This window comes from Micrasema longulum, unplaced genomic scaffold (assembly GCF_059751315.1).
Source record: "Micrasema longulum isolate JH-2025_06_02 unplaced genomic scaffold, ASM5975131v1 h1tg000560l, whole genome shotgun sequence".
In the NCBI taxonomy this organism is placed as follows: domain Eukaryota; kingdom Metazoa; phylum Arthropoda; class Insecta; order Trichoptera; family Brachycentridae; genus Micrasema; species Micrasema longulum.
The window spans coordinates 210,337-233,104 of NW_028277756.1; the positions used below are offsets into that span (position 1 = coordinate 210,337).

The 22,768-nt window shown below is 31.5% G+C and overlaps 1 protein-coding gene across 11 annotated transcripts in view; it reads right to left on the bottom strand.

The window, feature by feature from the left end:
• Positions 1–22,768, bottom strand: part of dlg1 (MAGUK family member discs large 1) — a 146,759-nt gene that overhangs the window by 33,483 nt on the left and 90,508 nt on the right. For 4 of the 11 annotated variants that reach the window (XM_088228075.1, XM_088228074.1, XM_088228073.1 and 1 more), the window contains exons 3-5: positions 18,287–18,411; positions 10,987–11,079; positions 7,926–7,988 (exon numbers count right to left, since the gene is read on the bottom strand). In XM_088228075.1, coding sequence (XP_088084201.1) covers positions 7,926–7,988; positions 10,987–11,079; positions 18,287–18,411 — 281 coding nt within the window. Of the gene's footprint in view, positions 1–161; positions 566–7,925; positions 7,989–10,986; positions 11,080–18,286; positions 18,412–22,768 lie in introns of those variants that run through there. The other 7 variants (XM_088228082.1, XM_088228076.1, XM_088228079.1 and 4 more) reach the window with 6 other exon arrangements.

Consider the following 22,768-nt stretch of genomic DNA (forward strand, 5'->3'; position numbering starts at 1 on the left):
TGTAAATAACTTAGAAACACTTTTTCCTATAAACTGTATAATCGATCAAACAAAATCACTTTTATAAGATGAAATATGCCAATTCCCGGATAGAACGCTAGTGATTCACACATTAAAACTATGTTATTATTCCAAAAATAAAACAAAAAGCACTTATTTACCGAATAAAATGTCATTCCGTCCCGTTAACATAGAATATAATAGTACATGATTGATTTATTGAACGATTCCATAAATAAAACTTTAAAATGGTCATCGAGTACACCAAACGTCAAACGCGAAAGAATTCGTTAAGATTTAATATTGACAAACATACCTATCAACGGGGTATTTTAAGTACCTACTAAGTTATTGTCTCTGAAACCGGTGAATGGGTTTTCTAGATTCTCGCAGGAAAAAAGACCTCGCGGCAAACTGAACTATAATACTTGACGTACACATTTCCCGAACTTCATAGTATATTTTAGGTTATAAATAGGTCGGTTTGCCTGACGCGAAGGAACGGTCAGACGCCATTACAAACCACTTGTGGCGTTCACGCGAGTTCACGTCATCCGCTACATTCGACGGAGGAGTTGGGGGCTAGGGGCCTAAAATCTTATTTATTTTATTTTTATCATTACTTGAGTAATGAGTAAGAATTTGACCAATAACGACTCGATTTATGTAATTATAATTTAATAGTAATTTTACGTAAGTTTTTTTTATAATAATATATCAGTAAAATGACATTTTTGTATCGAAAAATAGACACGTAGACTTAAAAGAGTAAAGACTGAAGATACAACGTAAAAAAACAATATTTCCCTGTTCTTTGTTTGAGATGATTTTTGCTTTGGATAATTTTTTTTACAAAAAATATGAGAGATGAAATGTAAATGTTAAAATTTTGAAAAATCCATTATTATCCCAAGTAATTATACCACATTCTTAAAACTCTTCCTAAAAAAAATTCTCATCCCTGTTGCCTTAAATCTCCCAAATAAAATCAGAATGCACGAGTTATTTTTATTATGCTATATCTTGGTGATGGAAAATAATGCTACTTTTGCCGTTGCCATGTTAATGAAAATAGCAAAGAATCATAAACGCTATTGCTAAATGCTAATAATATTTTTTGAAAGTTTCCCCCAGAAAATAGTTGATGGTCTGTTTTTGGTCATCCGGGATTTTCTGTATCAGGTTTCTGCTTTATCTCTGATATTTTCCTACAATTTTAGGTAGATTTCAGGCTTCCCTAACTACTATAATAATTATCGACTAAATGCTTCATGGGAACTTCAATCTTCTAGATGCTATTGTTAATACTTATAATATTTCATTGCGAATTCACAACGCTAATGCTAATTATTCCATCGCTCATGTGCATAGGTACGTAATGTAATTTTATAAAGTAAACTTGAAATAAGCTAGAAACTGGAAAAAAGTGTTGTAACTAGCGTTCAATAGATGGCGCTAGTAAATAAAAAAAAGAGAATTGCATTGTACCTCAATTGATTAACTTTTCTATTTTCGTTTTTTGCTTTTAATAATGTAGGGAACTTTTTTTTGTGGTTCAGTGTTATTTTTCTTAACCTTTATGTAACAGATGATCCAGATCGCATTTGGTACACAGTGCCCTACAAACTATTGGAAGTGAATAGGGGAATTATGAAGATTATATTATTCAAAATACAGTCGATCCAATGCAAAATCAATATTTGATTACTTTCCTATCGTTTTTATTAAATTTAGATGGATACGAAAACCGTATTTTTACATGTATTCTTTACGAAGTTCTTAGAATATTGCGAGAACAACTAGCCTCCCCTATACGTTCATTCTATTGAAAAAAATAAAGCATCATCACTGGCACTGGGGAGATGTTCCGTCGAATGTTGCGAACTCTGAATTATTGATACATTATGCCTCATATTATATGCCATTATTTCTAAGTCTCTTATTTCATGAACCACTTCTACCACAAGTTTTTATTTAGTATATTTTTTCTCGGGAAATGTGCAATATTGTTGGCAGATAGCAGACTTCATTATTTATTTTAAATCCTGTATGAAGAAAATAAATTTACGTATTTTTATTTTCGTTTTCTTGAACGATTTACACTCCGTTTTTAACAATTAACTATTTGTTAAATCACCTGTCTGTTTCTGAGGTGCTACGTATTCCCCTTAAGAGAAAACGCGGTCTAACTTTTCTTCATACAAACGTATTTCCGTATTTTCTCTCTGGTTTACATCACCAGAGCAATGCTTTTTTTACACACTATAGATATTTATCATTGGCCTGTCCATATTGTTTAGTTTTTTTCATAAATAAATTGTTTATTATGGGAACTAGAACCATCCAAAAACACTTAAAAGCGCCCAGTTTTATCTGCTTTGTTTATTTATTTTTTTTTGCAGCACAACAGGCCAGGAGGCCTAATTACAGTGGTGAATTACATCACAGAGCACCCAGGCTTGAGAAAAATCACATTTTTAATTTTTGTGTTCTCACCGGGAATCAAACCCGGAACTTTCCGTGCGTGAGTCAAGCGTCTTGACCACTACACCACGGAGGCCGCCGTCTTGCCGACTGTCATTCGAATCGTACGATTTGCCACCAAATGCGTAAAATATACCGCTTTAAGACAAGCCAATTTATCCTTTTACATTGTATGTTCGTCAATTTATTACGTACTCTTCATACTTTAATTGCCAAAATGAGAAAGACAGAGATAGACAGAGTTTTTGCGTGATTATTTAATAGGTAAAATTTATAAATAGCACTGCTGACTACCGTATTGTTGATTTCTGGGTCATTATATATTTGTATTTTCGAAATTGAAAGTAAACACTGTTGTGTTTTAATAAAAATGCACTATGTCACTAAAATGAATGCGAAAAAAATAATGCAGTTCATAATATTGTTTTCGAGGGAAAAAATATTTAATCTTTTCGAATTTTAAAATATTTTTCCTTACAACTGATAACTTTTTAAAAATTTGCACGTGATCATGTATTTCATAATAAAATTCGAAAAATATGGGAGATAAATGCTGAAAATTTAATAATATGTTATGATGAAAGACTCGACCAAGTAACTAAAAATATTTTTATATATTAAGTATGTATTGTGTGGTCGCAAGTTAAATTTAATTTAAATTTAAATTATAATATAAAGAATAACCACAAAGTTAGTGTTTCAAGTATAATTTACACTCCTTATGTTATTTCTATCATTTAAAACACGAAAGGTGTATAAATAAAAATGTTTTTTTTTCTGTAAATCCTGACAAAGATATGGATTGGTCTAAAAACTAACAGACATGCGGCAGGTCTAAAAAAAACAGTATCCTAATCCTACATAAGTGTTTATTTTCTGATAACGCTATTTTTATATCAAGATTATGAAACGATTCTCGTAAAAGAAGACATAGGTACATATCCGGTGAAAAGCTTTCGATTGGGAGATACTAGAAACAAGAAACAGGGGAGAAGAGCCGTATGGATTTCAGATTATACATGGGAGAAAATAGAGGAATGGTTCAAACTTAAAGCACTGAGAGATTGTGAAGATGATCCTAACCATGTGGATACCCGAGATGACAATAGGCAACAGGCCGTCATCTAAACTCAATAATTGCAACTGCAGTACAAGCTGCTCGAAGAAATGACACACGGAAACTTTTTCAAATCACGCTGAAGATCTGTGGTAAACGTTCGATTACCCCAGGATAAAAAACAGAGATGGAGCGATCGAATCGTACTCAGACCGCGTAAAGGAAAATGTCGTGGTTATTTCCAGAGAGTACTTAATCGCCCCCCTTCTACTTCCACCTTCGATATTTCCATAGAGGCTGCATCAAGCATTCCGCCGGCAGTCAACATTCCTGACGGTTCTCCAACACTGACTGAAATAAAAATGGCCGTGTCATACTTGAAAAATGGAACGCCACCAGGAGTTGACGATATACACATGGAATTTCTCAAAAGTAGCATCACAGGCATTATTGGCCCTATACACTAACTAATAACTAAAACGTGAGAACTAGAGAGGTGCTCGAGAGACTGGGGAACGGGGAGATAACCGCATTGCATAAAAAGGGTTTAAAGTCAGGTCAAAGGATCATTAAACTGCGATAACTATCGTGGCATTACTCTATTTAGTGTACCGGGAAAAGCACTTGCATTCATAATACTGCAAAGAGTTCGAGGACCCATTACGCTAGTGTTAAGAGAAAACCAGGCGGGTTTCCTACCTGGTAGGTCATATGCGGATTATATCTACAACATATGCTGCATTCTACAGTAGAATAAATAACGCAATAGTTCCTTGGCTATGTGCTTCGTAAATTACGAAAAAGCGTTTGATAGTCCGCACAAACCTACACTCTGGAAAATACTAGAAGCATATGGGATGTCTATAAAACTAATCAAACTTATTAAAGCCCTTCACTCAAGTAGCGAATGCCGAATCAGAATAACGATATTGTCACATATTGGTTTGAGGTCACCACCGGAGTTCATCCAGGTTGCGTCCTTGCACCGTTCCTTTTTATAATCCTTATGGACTTCATCCTAAGGAAGTCAATTCCACTAGATTGATGAATATCCATCTCCCCCTTCCGAAAACTCGGCGACCTAGACAATGCCGATGATGCGGTTATAATTGACGATTCGGTCAGGGGTCTTCAGGTAAAGCTAGGGTTTCCTAGGACAGCGGTGCCCGTATCTTAGCGGCCGTAGTGAACTGTGATACGGTGGACAGCCGTCGTAACAGTGACTAGAGAGTGTTTTTATTTTTTAACGATGTTATCAACATCGTTTTCCTAGGAAACCACTCTCTAGTCACCGTTACGACGGCTGTCCACCGCATCACCGTTCACTACGGCCGTTAAAATACGGGCGCCGCTGTCCTAGGAAACCCTAGCTTAACTGTAGAAAAGCTAAATAAGAACTCCGTATGCATCGCTTTAAAAATCAATATTGCAAAAACCCATGTACTGCGTAACACTTCGTGCCTTGATGCTCAAAATTCCCCGACTGTCAAACCAAATCATCAACAAGGTCGAGAATTTTAAGTACCTGGGAGTATATGTTACAGAAAATGGCAGCTTTAAAAAATAACTGGGAATGCGGCTAGGAGTAACAGGCGCCACATTCAACAGTATGAAGGCTGTCTAGAGATCGGATATTTACTTAGTGAAAGCCAAATGCCGCCTATATAACGTTTGCATAACACCTATTCTTGATGCGAATCTTGGTACTTCACTAGGGCCTTAAACAGCAAAATACTGCGTTTTAAGAATTGGTATCTCAGAAAAATCTTAAGTGTGCGGTTGTTTCACTTTGTGAGGAACAAAATAATAAGAGAACGGACGCAGCAAACTCCGGTGACAACGAAGCTGAGGCCATACAGTTGGCTGTGCCATACACTGGTGATACCTTGCCTGCTATACAAGGCATCAGGTTCTCGACGTCCTGTACGTCCACGGCTGACTGTTCGTCGGCAGTTTATGTCAGAACTTCGAAATGAGAACCTTACTTGGGAGGACGCACAGGAGCTGGCAGCCGATAGAGATGCGTGGAGGCTCTTTGTGGATACCATATGCTCCAACTAGGAAGCGGACATGGAATGATGATGATGATGATGATGATTTAAGTCCACCGATTACTGTGTTTCCGGAACTCACCCTCCTTTCAATATCTTTCTGAGTCACTCCATCCCTAGTAAACATACTTCTCAGATACACAAATACTTCTATCTTTTTTAGTATTACCCCATGCACAATGATTTCACGTTTAATCACACTTTCATTTCTTTCAAAAACCATAACATTTGATTTATCGGCATTCATCAGCAACTTTTCTAATGAATATTCACCAACTTTATTTTTAACGAGGTTATTACTATTAAATATGAAATCCAAATACATGGACGTTATAAATCGGGTATTTTTGTCCTGTAGTGTTTTGTCTCTGTAAAGGTAAGGAGATACGGGTTAAAAATGATTAAGAATTATATTTAGTAGTAATAACACCGTTAAAAATAAAACAGGATCACATTCATTAATAAAGTTTTAACAAAACTCAATTTAGTAAAGGATACCTTGATATGAAAGCTTGTGTTGCTTCGAAACCGGTCAGTAAAAAACAAAAATAAAATATGTGGTTTGTTAGTTGCCAATTAAAAAAAAAAAAGAATTTAATTTAATTTACTTTTTTGTCATATATTTTTTTACATCTTATATATTTTTTTCTTTTTCTTATCATTGTTTTAAATTTTTTAAGTTGGTCATAAATGTTTTTATTAATTTATTTTTGTTATTTCTTTATTTTTATTACAATGAAGTACTGTAATTTTTATTATAATGTAGTATAGTGTATACATATTTTTATTACAAATGTAGCTTTAGAACAGGTATTTTTTATCTAGTAAAGCTGCTATGATTATTTTCTTGCAATTCAATTCGATGTTAAATACTTATTTTGTTTTATTTTATATTGCATGTATTTACATTTATTTTTTGCCAATAAACGCCGTATTTCTGCAATGAACCTGATTTCTGTGAAAATATTAAAAAAAGAATGAAACAATGTTAACTACGAGTACACAGTTACTATAAATTCGTATTTTTTAAAATGGTGGTATTTATACATTATTGTTAATTTACGTAATCTAATCCTAATAACTAAATAGCTACTGCAAAAGTCAAGTAAAAACAAATGTCTGTGTATATTTTAAAATATCAAGAATAATAAATGGTATTTTCTAAAATATTATCATGGGTAACAATAAAAGAAGTATATAGATTTTTTAGAAAAATTGCTCATTTATTTTTGGCATTGTTATAATAACAAGCTTATTACATGTTTTACATAATTTCTTACCACATCACAAATGGTAATATCGTTGTAATAATGGGAAATACTATCCTCTATAAAGGTTTTATACGTTTTTAAAGGAAAAACAACTTTAAATAAAAGGTTGGCAAATACCCAACGACCAACAACATAAATTTGTAGACCTCATTTCAGCAAATAAATAATCTTAATTTCATATTTGAAGCACTAGATCTGTGGTTATTCATTATTTATATATTTTTTTAATTTTGTTTTTAACCATTTTTTTCTACCGACCGGTTTCAAGGCTATATAAGATTCTTTATCAAGGTGTAGTTAACTTAAATTAAGTTAAGTTAAGTTAAGCTTAAATAAACGTAACTAATTAGTTAAGTATGCCTTGATAAAGAAGCTTTTGAAACCGGTCGGTAGAAGAATTTAAAAAAAAGCGGTTAAAAACAAAGTTGTTTTCATTTATTTTACTAAATAAATAATTAGTTACTCACATTTGTATTTATGATTTCCTAGAATCAGAAGTCTATTTATGTTATATTATAAATTTAGATAAATCAAATGAAATCATTTCGTTCTTGAAACAGTAGATACATGATAATAATCAAAATGAAAATAGTGAACCAACCTTCAATATGTAAGTCATGGCATCAAAACTGAAAACAATCAAGTTTATAATAAAAAACATATGTTAAATGAAAAGTGCCAACGTAAAGACCTTTGTCGTGATGATATTGATTATAATCAGTATGCAGATTGTCTGTGTTTCTATATCTTGGAGACAAACTAAGATTTGGCTCAAAGCCCGTGTTTGGTGACCGCGTGAGTGTCTAGCCGTGAAAAGTTTCATCCAAGTGCACTTCAGAAGAGTCGTACGATGTTGCCAACACTGAAATACACACACCAACGTGGAAACAACAATAAGAAAGCGTGTACTTACACCCACAAATACTACTCACACCAATACCAAAATCACCCATCAAATAATGTGAAACGTTTAACTGTTTTCCAGCAAAACCAAAAGCTGTCATGCAATGCGTCGGTACCTGGTGTGAAAAGCGGGAAAATTACACAAGATGGCGGACTCACCGTTCGTTCTACTTCTTCCGTTTCTCGCGCTGGTGACAGCCGCTGGCTCGGTGCATTGTTTTGCTGCAAGATTTACATAGGCACATGTTATTTAATAATCGTGTAAATAATACAATTGAACATTTCTTACATTCACTTAATAAAATAGGTTATTATGCCTTATACCAACTAGATAGTCCCACAGTAGAAAATGCCACGTTATAAAATATATTTCGCCTTGAACGGTTTAGACGGTATGATTTTAAAAAGCTCATACAAGGCGAAATATGAAAATCATTGACATAACAGTAGTGGGTTTTCAAATGTTTAAAATAGGTCCACATTCGTATTTTCTTTATTTGTTTATTCTTGATCAATTTAGAGTAATTTCTCGTATTATATCATATGCGAGAAAAAAATAATATGACACATTTACACACATAGAAGTAAGAATAGTCCAGAAGGAGCGTAGAATCATATTTGAATACATCGGACTGTGTCCAAAAAATCCCCTACTTTGCCCCAATTTCGCCGCGCGCATGCGTGAAGTCGCTGCGTAATGTTGCCAGATCGCGAAAAATATAATCTTAATCAAATGTAAGATAATTATATTTTGAAAAATAGCAATTTGTTAATTTCTATAAAATTTTATTGTACACGTGGAAACATTGATTAACAGAACATAGTAAATAAGTTAAGGGTCATTTAATAAGAGTAATTTAATAAATGAACTTTGAACTTTAACAAATTTTATTTCACTTAAAACTGATATTTTTATGTCATGTTAAATAATATTTGATGTTTTAAAGATAATGTCGGCTAAGTGTCTACCACGGCATTGTTTAATCCGAGAGGTCCAATTTTCATGAGTTCTCCCATTAGATGAGCAAAGTAGCGAAAAAAAATTGACTACCCTGTCCATTTTGTTTTTTTTGACAATCTGATAGATGTAAAAATAATTCAATTTTTAAGTAATGCATTTGTTACTTACACATGCATTTGCTACTTACACGTGAAATGTGATCCCATACCGTTTCTTTAAGATCCCAGCATTTCTACACTTTAAAACGACACAACACGGCATAGTTGAATTAAAATCGGTAGTTGCGTACTGAGCGACGTCTAATGGGTCAAAACGAAAAACTACTCCTTTAAGAGTAGTTTAGTAGCCTTTAGTTTGATGCGCGTATGCGGTTTCTGGACTATTCTTAATTCTTTGTTTACATATTCAAATATTGTTAACATAAAAAGCATGAAAAAATAAAAAATAATGAATTACCAAAATCATGATTACATTGCTGACCTCCATGAATTTGCCATTGGACGTAAAACCAAAAAAATGGCACGTGTAGGTACCTTCGCAAGCAAAAACACTCAATTATTTTTTTTAACACCGGATACACGACCATTCCAAAACATGATGCGAGTAACGTGTTATGTTTCCTTCAATAATGGAGCATTCATAAAAATTTAAAACCCGACAAAAGGACGGTACTTCCGGAAACATGTGTTTGTAAATATTGTTTTGTTTAGACATTCAGGTGTAATAAGCAATGAGCCTGTATGGATATTTTAAATATTTCATTATCGCAAAGCATATTTAAATCTGCAGTAAAGTAAGTTTGCTTGATACTGCAAACCCACCTCATTGAGATGAACGAAAATAGACATCAAAATGAATAGGAGCTTCGCCTGGAATATAAACAACTAATAGAATGAAAATTCAAGCTTTTTACAATCATTGAGCCCTCATTTACGAATACCAAAAACATTCAACACGTAATTTTGTATTTTTTAACCAGTTTTTTAATAAAGTTTTGCTGGCTGGATTTCCTTTCTAGGGAGTTATTCAGATCTAAATTTGTTGCAACCGAGGGAAAACATATTTGAGAATGGAATATGGAAGTCTAGGAATTTACGGGGCTTATGAACTGTCATTGGCTGGCTTATTAATTTTTTTTTTTCCATTATAAACAAATATTAATAATAAAAATAATGTGACCTCAGTGGGATTACCCGTGTCGAGGACACTGAACATTTTTTTTTTTTTAATATTTTTACATGTATGAATAAACAAAGGAGACTTAATATACGAGATAATTGTCAAAATTTTCAGACAATTTTAAACACAACGTATTTAAGTTTATACACACCTATATTATTTATATTATGTTACGTAGAATAAAAGAACAAATACATAACATAAACTATACATTTGTGGAGCAGTTGATTCAATATTGATTTGGACGAACAAGACATTCCATTTTTAAGTGGCCACTTTACACACTGTATAACATTTACCATTCTGCCCATGTTTAAACTTTTTATTTCCTCATCTCTTCCATCTGTTGACTTTTGTGAAGTAAAAGAGCTGAAACCTTGTGGGTGAGATTCATCCGGCCGAAATTATTCACCTACTAGACAACGCCTGAAAACAATTTTCTAATTATTGGGAAATGCTAGTTGAGGAAATGTGGATGTTTAAACATAGGCAGAATGGTGAATGTTACATAGTATGTAAAGTGGCCACTTAAACCAGCCAATGACAGTTCATAAGCCCTGTAAATACCTAGACTTCCATTATCCCTTCTCAAAAATGTTTTTTCTCTGTTGGAACAAATGGAGTTATTTTTTAATAAATTCAATAGAGATATTTTTGTTTTGTTTTTTAATAAATTTGTCAACTTAATACTACTTTGATAATAAGTTTATGTACTTACTTTTTTAGAAATATAGTAGCATGAACAATCAGCGCGTTTCAAAATTTTTAATGAAAAAAAAAATAGCGCAATAGCTCTTAGCAAAACCTTTCAAAGATGCCTACTTCATTTTTCAAATTCACATTTTTAGTCCTATAATCAATCATATATGTGTAGTTACCGGACAAAATACTAATTTTTGTTAATTTCGTAATGTGACTCAAAAAAATAATTACTTAAGATGACTGATATTTCAACATAAATTTTATACTACATTCGGGTATTCACTACATGTAAGGCAAAAGTCAAAATGATGGTATGATTAAGATAGATTGGACACTCTCGTCAAACAAAATGTGGTTACAAAGCAAACAAAAACTAACTTGTTCGTCTTTTTCTGGGGTCGCACAGCGTTCATCCTCAAAGTTGTTGATAATACTCTGTGCTATGGGCATAAACGCCCCGTCCGGAAAAGCCTGCGAACAAAAGGCGGCCCTGAAACTTGCTGGGATGAGCAGCCCGGAGCCCGAAACCCCGAGCCCACACAAAAAGCGGAAATGACAGCCTTTTCAAAATGGCGGATGAAGACCGCGTGACACGATATTTTGATGACCTCTTAGTTATTGATTGAGCCCATGTATTAACTTCTTAAAGTATAACATGCCGTTGGAAACGCAAAACTTTTTCAAATCTCTTATTTTGTCACTTAAAAACATCTCGTTTTCAACACACAAAAAAAAACAAATTATTTTAAAAAGGAAATATCGTAGACTAGGCATAAGTATTACTTGTGACATATACGAAAATATCACTTTTTTACATTTTTAAAGTAAAAAAGGTCTATGAAATACTATCCAGTAACAAAAATTTTTTTTTGCCAATTTGTAATTTTGAATCCCGCAGAAACGCTCATTCCATTGGCCACGCCCAAAATACGTCATTCATTTTCATTTGTTCCTGGCCATCGAAATTTGTTTAGAACATTGTCACGAATCTTGACATCACAACTGCCAAGGCCAAACACGTCGCGTTTTTCTAGCAACGTATTTTTATTTATTTTTTTAATTACATTTATGGATGAAACATTTCTCCACAATATCCATATTGGTATTGAAAATACAATTAATTATTCTAAATCAATTTCATATATTTTTATCGTTACCTATTCTTAATATGTGATATTTCCCTATTGGCTAGTTTAATCACTCAATACACTGTGTATCGTTCACTATTCTCGTTCACAATCATTGTTACCTTTTTGCACCTAATTGTGCATAGGATACTGCATTGGTATTGATTTTTTGTCACATGAAGGTCATATGATCAGTCTTACGCTTCAGGTACCAGTCCAGGGACTATGAAATATTCTAGTATAAAAACACCTTTTAAACAAAGATTTCAACCATGTCAGGAATCGAACCCGAGGCCTCTTACATGGCAGGCAAACGCGCTGGCCACTACACCACGAGGCCGACACTCACTATTCGCTCTTCTATCGGTGTTTTTTTTTGCACCACAACAGGCCAGGAGGCCCAATTACAGTGGTGAATTACATCACAGAACACGCAGGCTTGAGAAAAATCACATTTTATTTGTGTGATAAAGTGTTCTCACCGGGAATCAAACCGGGAACCTCCCGTGTGTGGGTCAAGCGTTTTGACCACTACACCACGGAGGCTGCCTTCCATATTCCATATTGTGTTGATTCATGAAATGACAAGGTATTCATTTCCAAATTATAAAAATGTGGGTTTAAACATATTTTCTGTCAAAAAACCCTCGGGCTGAAATTATATCAATTTAATATCTTGATATATTTATGACCAAAACAGACATATCAATATAAATCTAAACAAAAACGATTTTGAAATTCAAACTGAAGTTTCTTTTCAACCGATAAGAGACTAAAAAATTCGTCAGTTAATTTAATTTCTGAAAATCGATACTTTTCATTATAATTCTCCTTTTCTGTTCTAGATATTTATCTATAACCGAAGTCTCTGTTGGCCACTATGTTCTGTTGTTAATAGTTACTCATTTAAAAACTATGGCCTCATTTTATCGAGTCTTTTGAAAATGTTTTTATTTTTATTTTCAGGCTTCTCTGTCATTATGAAGGCAGGCTGTTATTTTCATTGTTCTTCTGTTTCCCAGAAAATTCCAGAAATACCTGTTTTTACATAAAAGCGACAACATAGCAAACATGAAACGCTAAACATCCATGAACAACATCAAATAATAATAAAAAAGAATGAAGAAAATTTCAAGATTTTATTAATTAAGTTGTTTATTTAAAAGTAATTATTTTACATACAAGAATTGAATTGATTATTGATAAATTGAATTGAAAATACATATTTTATTTTTATAATGTTTAATCCATTATATATCATGAAATTTGAACTTCATTGAATTGATACGTAAATTTATTGAGTTTAAATATTTTTATGCTCTTTTTTCATCAATTATATGAAAGTAGCTTTCAAATTTCACTATAATTTACCCATTCCCACTCAGTGGAGCATAGGACTCTGCATTGTTATTCTAAATGTAGCGTAAATGGATTATTTTTGTTAGATAGAAGGTAAAATATTATCAGTTTTACGTTCCGAGTGCCAGTTCAGGGACATTAAAATATTTCAATATAGAAACACCATTGAAACAAATATTTCATGGCTTCTCTACCAGGAATCGAACCCGGGACCTCAAGCATAGAAGGCGAACGCGCCAACCAATTCACTACGAAGCGGACTAATCTTAACTCGATTTTCTTTTCCAGGATTCTTACCAAAGAGCAGCCATCGAGTCGAAAACACTCGTCCAGGGTTTTGGTTCTGTTTTACACATAGAACTGTATTCTTTCAAATTTACATTTGGTAAAAACAATCATCTTAAAAGAATACTACATATTAAAACAAAACAAACAAAAAGCTTGAATGTATGAAAAAAAACCTCCAAAGAGGTTTATTAATTACACAAAGAATGGAATGGAATACATAATATTTTGTCATATTAAAATAAGGTGCGATATAAAATGCATTGTGCTTACAAGTTGGTAAATCAAAAATTTAAAAGCGGGGCAGGGCCAAGGAATAAAATAAATATCGACATAATCAAATATTTTGTAAAATGATACATAACATTCCGATAGCCATTATTTTTCTGGCGTGCTTTTAAAGTAAATACCATGAACTTACATAAATGCAAACAACGATAACTTCACAAACATCGGTATGGAAAACTAAATCTTTTCTAAGCGATATTATAATATAATGTATTTTATCGTGAAATTTAATGTAGAGCATTATGAAAATGACAATCAAATTGGTGTATATAGATTTTAAGTAATAAATTTGTGATACATCTACACATTAAGATAGGTATATCTACCTTCTACAAGGCTAGTTTAATATGGATAAGGAACATTGCTTTGAAATATTAATAACGGTTCTGGGGTAAAACATTAACTGTTGTAGTATTAAAGGAAAATCAAGCAAATCAATGGACTGAATTGTGATTTCAATGGAAAAGGTCAATATCACATAAGTCTCTCTTTCTGTAACAACCGTTAAAACACAATTTACGTTAACTAGTTTCCATCGCACGAAATCGCCAAAGTTATCTCAATTTAATTTGCCATGTGGAGATGTCCCAGACATTTGTGAAATTATGTAAGATAAATTTGGAAAAAGTCCAACAAGAGCTTTGGATAAATAATCAGAGATGTCACAGAAAGATACGTGCTAACACGCAAATTGTCATAACGCTTCGCTGTCAACCTAACATTAAAAGTCTAGGGATAATGGGACGTTTAATTTGTGATTAAGTGGTAAACTTTGTCCGCTTATGGTTTCCATATTCCTGACATTCACAAAATAATTACACTTGTGAAATGAGCACGTTTGTTTCAAAAGTAGGTAAAACACAATATTGTGTACGCCGCATCTACATATCACGTAGGTACTTGTACCTTGCGGGTAGGGTCACGGTAGAATTTTTAGCCCTTTGAGTTTTAGTCAGTGTGGAGTTATTATTAATATTCTACTACTATTTTTTTTATTGATACATTGGAGTTGACAAATATTTATGTAACTTAAAAAAAAGGTCTAATACTGCCATGGACAGTTGTCACCCACAGCCTACCTATGATAAGAATGTTTAATTACATATTTTTTATATATTTTAGTGCACTTTAAACGTATTGATAGTGTACACTTTATTTAATTTAAGTTGTAATTTTATGTACCGAAACCTATATCCTGCAAACGAAACTAAGGAAAAGAGAAAAAATAATTAATTTTAAAAAACATTTAAGAAAAACAAATGAAAGTTATTACTCAGGTATAACTTACATATTCATAAAAATTAAAAATTAAAATACTTGGTTCCCCTCTACTTATTTATTTCATCACCAATAGGAGATTTTATTAATTAACGGGCAACCTCTCAAGATTAAAACATAAATTTAAAGATAATTGCATTTTAGATTTAAAAAAAACGTGACTTATAACAAAACTAATTTATGTTTGTCAAATAACAATTTATAAAATATGTTTTCCCTTCATTTCTGGGGTGCTATTCTAAACTACTGTCGTGGCACAAGAAAACAGTTTTTCTCGTGTCTTTTGTATATAAATACACGAGATAATACGGTCACGAGAGAGTTTGGAATACCAGCCCTGAGCAAGTTTATTAAAAAACAAGTCGAGTAAAGTAACAATTTTTTTTAAAAAGGTTTTTGTGTTTCGAGTTTTTATAAACCTCCAAAAGTAAAATAATATAACCAAAAAAAATCATAACCCTGTTTCTAAATAAACTCAAACTCGTTTAAATACCTTTTATTCAATTTCATTCATTATTCTGTAATTATATATTTTTCATAAATTCCAATACAGTAAACTGTAACTACCTCCTGCGGGTTATTTTAATAACTTGAATCTGGAACCTGGTTTATATTTTTCACCTTTTCTCCGTAGCAACGCAATAAGATATTTCTTAATTAAAGTTTAAATTTATTAGCTCTCATACCGGGGCTTTTCAGTTTAAGAGAATAAACTTTTCGTTTACCTTCCGGTCCTAATTTAAATATGAAATCAACATTCATTTTTCTTTCCAGGATGCAATAAATATATATAAAAGAGTCCTATGTATCTACTAGGATACCAGAGAAAGCTTAAAAGAACTACTAAATAATAATGATTGCTTTAGTAAAATATAAATATAATGTTTTGACATCTATCGCATTTACCTAAATGTGTGAAAAAAATATATCCGATAAAATAAAAACATACCTCTCTATAAGTATAGTATTAAGTAATACATTCTCGCGCGTTCGTAAATTTCTAAAAGTATTTTAAACTTGATCTAAAAACTACTCGTACTCTGGGTTCACGGACTATTGAATAATCTAGTAGTACCTAGACACATTTAAAAATAAACACTAGGGTATTTAGCTTAATTTTAGATAAAAAGGAGCTTGACATATCTTAAAGAAATAAACTAAATAACAAATTAAATGATAATTACTTTATGTTACTGTACGTTAATTTTTGTATATCGTAAAGGTAAATTTATTTTTTAAGGGATACATTTTGAATGAAGAACTAAATATTTTTCCTTAAAACAAACGCTGTCTGGTAAGATTATTGAGGAAATATGAAATAAATATTTTTCTTAATAATTCTCTATATATTATATTACTTATCCCCCTCTCTATATTTTCATTTGTGTAATTTTATTATGAGTTTAACTTTATTTTAAAAAAAACTCGATGAATGTTGGGAATCGTGTTCTTTGAAAAAAAATGACGTAATTATCTTAATAATAAAATAAATAAAACAACTTTGTTTTTAACCACTAATTTTTATTTTTCACCGACCGGTTTCAAAGCAAACAAGCTTCTTTGTCAAGGTTTACGTAACTAATGATGATTCATTTTTATTTTATTTCTATCATGTTCACTAAATACTACACGTGGACACAAAAAATCAAGTGTTTTTTTTCTTACACGGGTGGTAATCTGATTTCATTATTTTCGAAGTAAGACAGGAGAGGACTAAAAGAAATATTGTTTATTTGGTTATTAATTATTCTTTTCTTATTATGAATCGCTTTTTTAATTTCCAAGATTTCTAAGTTGTCTAATTTTAATATTTTATTTTCAACATGAAGTACTTTTAATCCAGTGTCTTTATTGAAGTCATGATTATTTTCTATCAGATGATTTGCGAATTCAGAAAAATTATTATTATTTAAGCATCTTAAGTGTTCTTTTACTCTAATATTAAAGTTTTTTTTAGTTTTTCCAATGTAGATTGAATCGCAATCGTTTTAATTTAATTGGTATATTCCAGATTTATTATATTTATGGACTTTGTCTTTGTGATTTTTTAGCAATGTTCCCATATTATTAGTTGTGTAGAAAGCCGGTTTAATGTTTAATGGTAGGGAATTAGATAATTGTTTTGAAAAAATGACATTTATAAAAAGAATCCGCCTCCATTGTTTACGTGGGTTTGCTTTATTTACTGTGGGAGTCGAATATAAATATTTGTTTATAAGTTTGCGTTTTTGTTTTTGTTTTTGATTTAATATTTTATCAATTAAGTTCTCATTATATCCATTATTATTAGCAATCTGTTTTATTGTATTAAGTTCTTTTTTTAATTAATATAATCTAGTGGAACGTTAATTAACCTATGTATCATTGAATGGAATGCGGAATGTTTATGGGCAATTGGATGATTTGAAGAATTAAGAATAATTGTGTCTGTATATATTGGTTTACGGTATATATCGAAATCTATTTTTTTATTGTTAAAGTCTCCTGTCTTACTTCGAAAATAATGATATTAGATTACCACCCGTGTAAGAAAAAAAACACTTGATTTATTGGGTCCACGTGTAGTATTTAGTGAACATGATAGATATAAAATAAAAAGGAATCAATTCATTAGTTACGTAAACCTTGGCAAAGAAGCTTGTTTGCTTTGAAACCAGTCGGTGAAAAATTAAAATTAGTGGTTAAAAACAAAGTTGTTTTATTTATTTTATTATAATGAATAACCACAAAGTTAGTGCTTCAAATATAAACTTTAGTTATCATCTTAGTTTAAAAATTGTTTTTTTAAGTTTACTAATGTCATGATAAAAAACTAAAATAAATCAATTTGGAATCAATATCAAAATAAAAGTATTTGAACGAGATTTGTAAAGTATCTAACTCAACCTTTCAAAACATTTCATTAGTTGTGAGACGTTTAGACTAATTTAATTTATTACTCGTCCCTTTACAGAAATTTGACTTCAAAATATTTTTAAGAAATAAAGGGAAATTCGTTTTACCATTTTACCAATTAATATGCCTATGAAATATCCATGAAATTGTATTATTTCCATAAAAAAACGAAATAAAATTAGATTATTTGTAATAATAAGATGTTCTTTTTATAAAATAGGAGAATAATTATAGTCGAGATCAAAAGAATTTCTAAATTCCATCGGTCAACAATAGTAAAATGAGCTATTCAAAAAAGATTTACAGCTTGCCTTCTAAAGAAAAAAGGGTTCCTACCGTGCCTAACAAATTCTCTTTTTATAAATTTCCGGATATTTATGGCTGACCATAGATGAAGCGCTTTTATTTGGACCACAGACAATTTGCGTGTTTTAGCTGAGACTTACATCATGGAGGGCGGCAACTTCAGCGCTCACCTCCCATTTATTCGCTATTCGGATTGTCTCTACAGTCTTCTGCTGTACCGTCTTGGATTCGTCGAGTAGTGTCAGTTCATAGAATTCTTGAATATCTGAAAAGATAAATTTCAATATTAACACAATTATTGGTGATTCTTAACAATTATTCAGAAAAACCACTTGTCAATATTAAATCAAACAACATCGTTCATTAATACACGCATACATTCATACAATACAAATCTACTACTCTTAGTCATTGTCCTCTTTCAGTATTCCAACTCGATGGTAACAATAAAATATAAGCGTGCGTTTTTGAAATAATAAACTCACAACGAATTGAATTTCGTGTAGTACACAATTGCTAGTTAAAAATTGTGGTTAAAAATGACTTTATCGCCTTGAGAAAGAAGCAAGTGTGTCCCAAAACAAGTCGACACTATTATTATAGAGTAGATAATAAAAACAATAAAAAACGCTAATTTCATATCGAAGTTAACTCTCACAAAAACATTATTACCCACACGATATAAAATATTAGCGTTTTTGGGAAAACTTTTTAGTACGACGCTTGGTCACAAAACAAAGAGGATTAATAAGCAACATACAATTTTACTTATTATTTAACACTCGTGTTTAATAAAGAGGGAGTCTGTTTCAATTAAAAAAAACTCCATTTAACATTTACAAGCGCGGCATCATCATCATACAAAAGACAATTGGCATTTTGAATTGAATTTGTATTAAATTGCAATCAATATAAAATACAGAATAAAAAATCATAAATAGCAATAGACAATTTCACATATTATTTAACACTCGTGTAGAGAGAGTTTGTTTCACTTTTAAAAAATCTCTAATTAACATTAACACTCTGGTAAAAGAAGAAGTATAAAAAATGTAAAATTGTTTTCAGGGGTTGCCTAGTCGGCGAATTGGTTCAGCCGGATGAATCTCACCCACATGATAGAGGTTTCAGCTCTTTTACTTCACAAATTTCAACAGATGGAAGAGTTGAGAAAATGTGGATGTTTAAACATAGGCAGAATGGTGAATGTTGCACAGAGTGTAATGTGGCCACTTAAACCAGCCGATGACAAGTCATAAGCCCTGTAAATGCCTAGACTTTCGTATTTCTTTCTCAAAAATGTTTTCCCTCTCTATTGCAAAAAAATTACCTAAATTATGTTTATTTACCACTGATTTTCTCAAATTGAACAGTATGGGTAGGGAGAAAGAAATTGCCTAAAGGCAATATGCCCGCCATTTTGCATATGTATGTACATGTATAGAAAATGTTGAAATTAATTTAATAAAAATAAATATATTATTTAATGATTTTTAATTTTCCGGGAGAGGAATGAAAATTTTTTTTCATTAAAGATCGATTTGTACCTATTATTGTTAATTTACTTTTTTGTAAATTTTAAATTAACTTTTTAACCTCGGTTGTCATTTTGAAATTCGTCCATGCCAAAATACCCTCGTCCACGATAACCGGGTCGAGTTTTCCAGACGAATGAAAATTTAACGGCATGGCCAATGACCTCAGTAACTCCTATCAAATTCCCAGGGCCCCGATTACAATGGGAAGTTAACAGAGTTATCCTCGACTGTGTATAAAGAAACATCTATATTTGTGTACGAAAATGAGTATATTTGCATGAACATGTAAAGTATTTTCATCGCTAACCTATAATTGAACACGTTTATTAGAAAAAAATGTGTGCATATTCTGCTTCTCATATGGAAAACTTAATTTTACTTTGTAGATATGATTGAAGATATGTGTTAACTTCCCATTGTAATCGAGGCCCAGATCGAGGTTTTGTAGAATAATGCACATAAAACTTAAATCCAGCAGAAGAGTTTGAGGTAAACGCTGTACGTCCTGCTATTCTACGAATACATTTCTTTTATAAATTCTGTTAAGGATGATAACTTAATCATAGAGCTTACAGTACTGTGCTAATTAATGGAATAAACAAGATAGGACACAAAATTGATTCCCGAAACTTCTGGATCGTAAATCCCCAACTAATTCTGAATCATACAAAGACGATGTTACCCAAATGCTGATTCTGAACTGCTTGATAAGTTGGAACGATTGCAGAATATCTGTTTAAGTTATATTTTTAACCTTCACAAATTTGACCACATAACCGAATACCGCACGCAACTACACTGGTTCAGTATCAGTCATAGAAGAAACATTCACATTCTATCACTTCTTCACAATATTTTACATAATCCCACTTCGCCTGTTTATCTGAGAGAGCTTTATCAACCTCTATCATAACATGGACCATATCTTCGTTCTAGTAACGAGCAACCCCTTTTACTACCCTTTATCCGCTCTAATTTTCTTGCTTCCTCTTTCACAATAGTAGCTGCTTGATTGTGGAATAATCTACCCCTTTCTTTCAAGATTAGAATGTCACTATCTAAATGTTTGAGTTGTCCTTTCTTCTTCTTCTTTCCTTCCCATCCCCTTTCCTCTCCTCTCTTCATAGTATAGTGAACATTTTTAGTTAATTTTTGTTTTAAATTTTTGTGTAAAATTATACGATTCTGCATCACGTCCTGTCCATGTACTTGTAATTTTCTCAAAGTGAACAATTTAGGTAGGTAGGAAAAATTTCTTTGAGGCAATATGCCCGCTCTTATATGGTTATAAAATGTATATGTATATAAAGTTTTAAATAAATAAGACTCCTTTCATAGCTCAATTTCCCTTACTAAACGTAGAAGCATTTGTGATCTGTCTTTTCTCTTTAAAATTTTGAACAGTTTTATCCATAGTTCTTATTTCACAATAAAAAACCGACTTGTTTTCAAAATAAATTTATTGCGCACCTAAAAAATAAAAATACGTTATCCGATAAAATATCAGAGCTTATTATTTACAGGTTTTAACCCGTAGTTCTTAAGAACTTTCAATTTGTTTTAATAGCAATCTATTGCAGAGATCGAAACTTCTCGCCTTTGAAGGCAGCGATATAAATAACATAATTAAGAAGGCAATCCACGTTTACAATCTCAAACAAAGCCACTTTTCCATTTCCATCTATTCACACAGGGAATGTTTTTCATGAATGTTTAAATACCTAGAAATCAAAATAGAGGTGGAATTTCATTATCTTTACTGCTTTAACTCTTGCTTCCTGATGGTAAAAATCAAGTGCAAAATAACTCATATATTCTATCACGTAATTATGAATTTGATGTAACTTATCACTGTCAGTACATATTTGGATTTTTTTTAGTAACTTCTGATATTTTAAACTAATTAATTCCAAAAAATGATTCGCGGGGATCAATTTGCGTAGAGCTACCACCAATTTGGTTAAGTAAAATTACTACTCCTTTACAAACTTCAATATTATTAAAGAAAGTTTAAAAAAATAAAATTTTGTCTATTTATTTATTTATTTTAAAGAAACAAACAGTCGACAATGATATAGTAACATTAAAAAAAATACAGTTTAAAGACAGACCAGCAAAGTTTCCAAATAAGAATCATACATATTATGAAATTGGGTTACAACAAAAGGGTGTGTTTTTTTTTTGTATGAGAGTAAGTGTAGATGTGTGTTTATGTGTATTAGTGTAGGAGTAAGTGTTCAGGTGTGTGTAAGAGTGAGTATCATTAAATAGTAAATGGGATCGTATCGCAGCCAGAAATAAGGAGTCTTAATTTATTTTTAAATAAATTATGGATCATGTAAAAAATCATTATAGTTAAAGCAAGAACGATAGAGGAAAGAGTGTTGTGCATAGTTAGTGCTACAGACTGGCAGATGGAACAAATACTTATTTCTTGTCACGCGGAAGGGGACATTGAAATTAATTTTGGAGAGTGGGTCAAAAGAGTCTACTTTATTATTTAATAATTTATGTAAATAGAATTATTCAGATACAGTGCGTCTATTTTCAAGGGTAAAAAATCCATTTTGTTTGGCAGATTTGCTGTAAGTACTAAGAGTTTTATTGTTTTTTTCAAATATATCATATATGTTTTTGTAAACATATCATATATGAACAAAAATAACTAATGTATTGCAATTCCCTGACGGTACAAATTTGTAAAATAGTCATTTTTATATATGGAGTTAAAAAAAAAAACAAGAAAAATATGTAATTGTTTAGAAGCTATAAATTATATAATTCAAAAAGAAAAAGTTTCAAAACTACTGTGTCTTTGCTCAGGGATTAAACCGTTAACTGACTTTCGTTGTAAATATTTTTTCAAAAACATAAATTATCGAGTTGTGTTAACTTGTTATGCCGGTGCTAACAACACTTCTTTCCAATGTTAAGGAAAAGCATTACAAAGTTCAATATCTAAAATGATGTTATGTATTTTTTAAATCATTTTACTAATGATAAGCAATTGATTTGATTTTAGGCGTAGTTACATTTCTTTTTTGTATTTTTAAAATGCACGTTCGTAATGTGCAAAAAAATCGC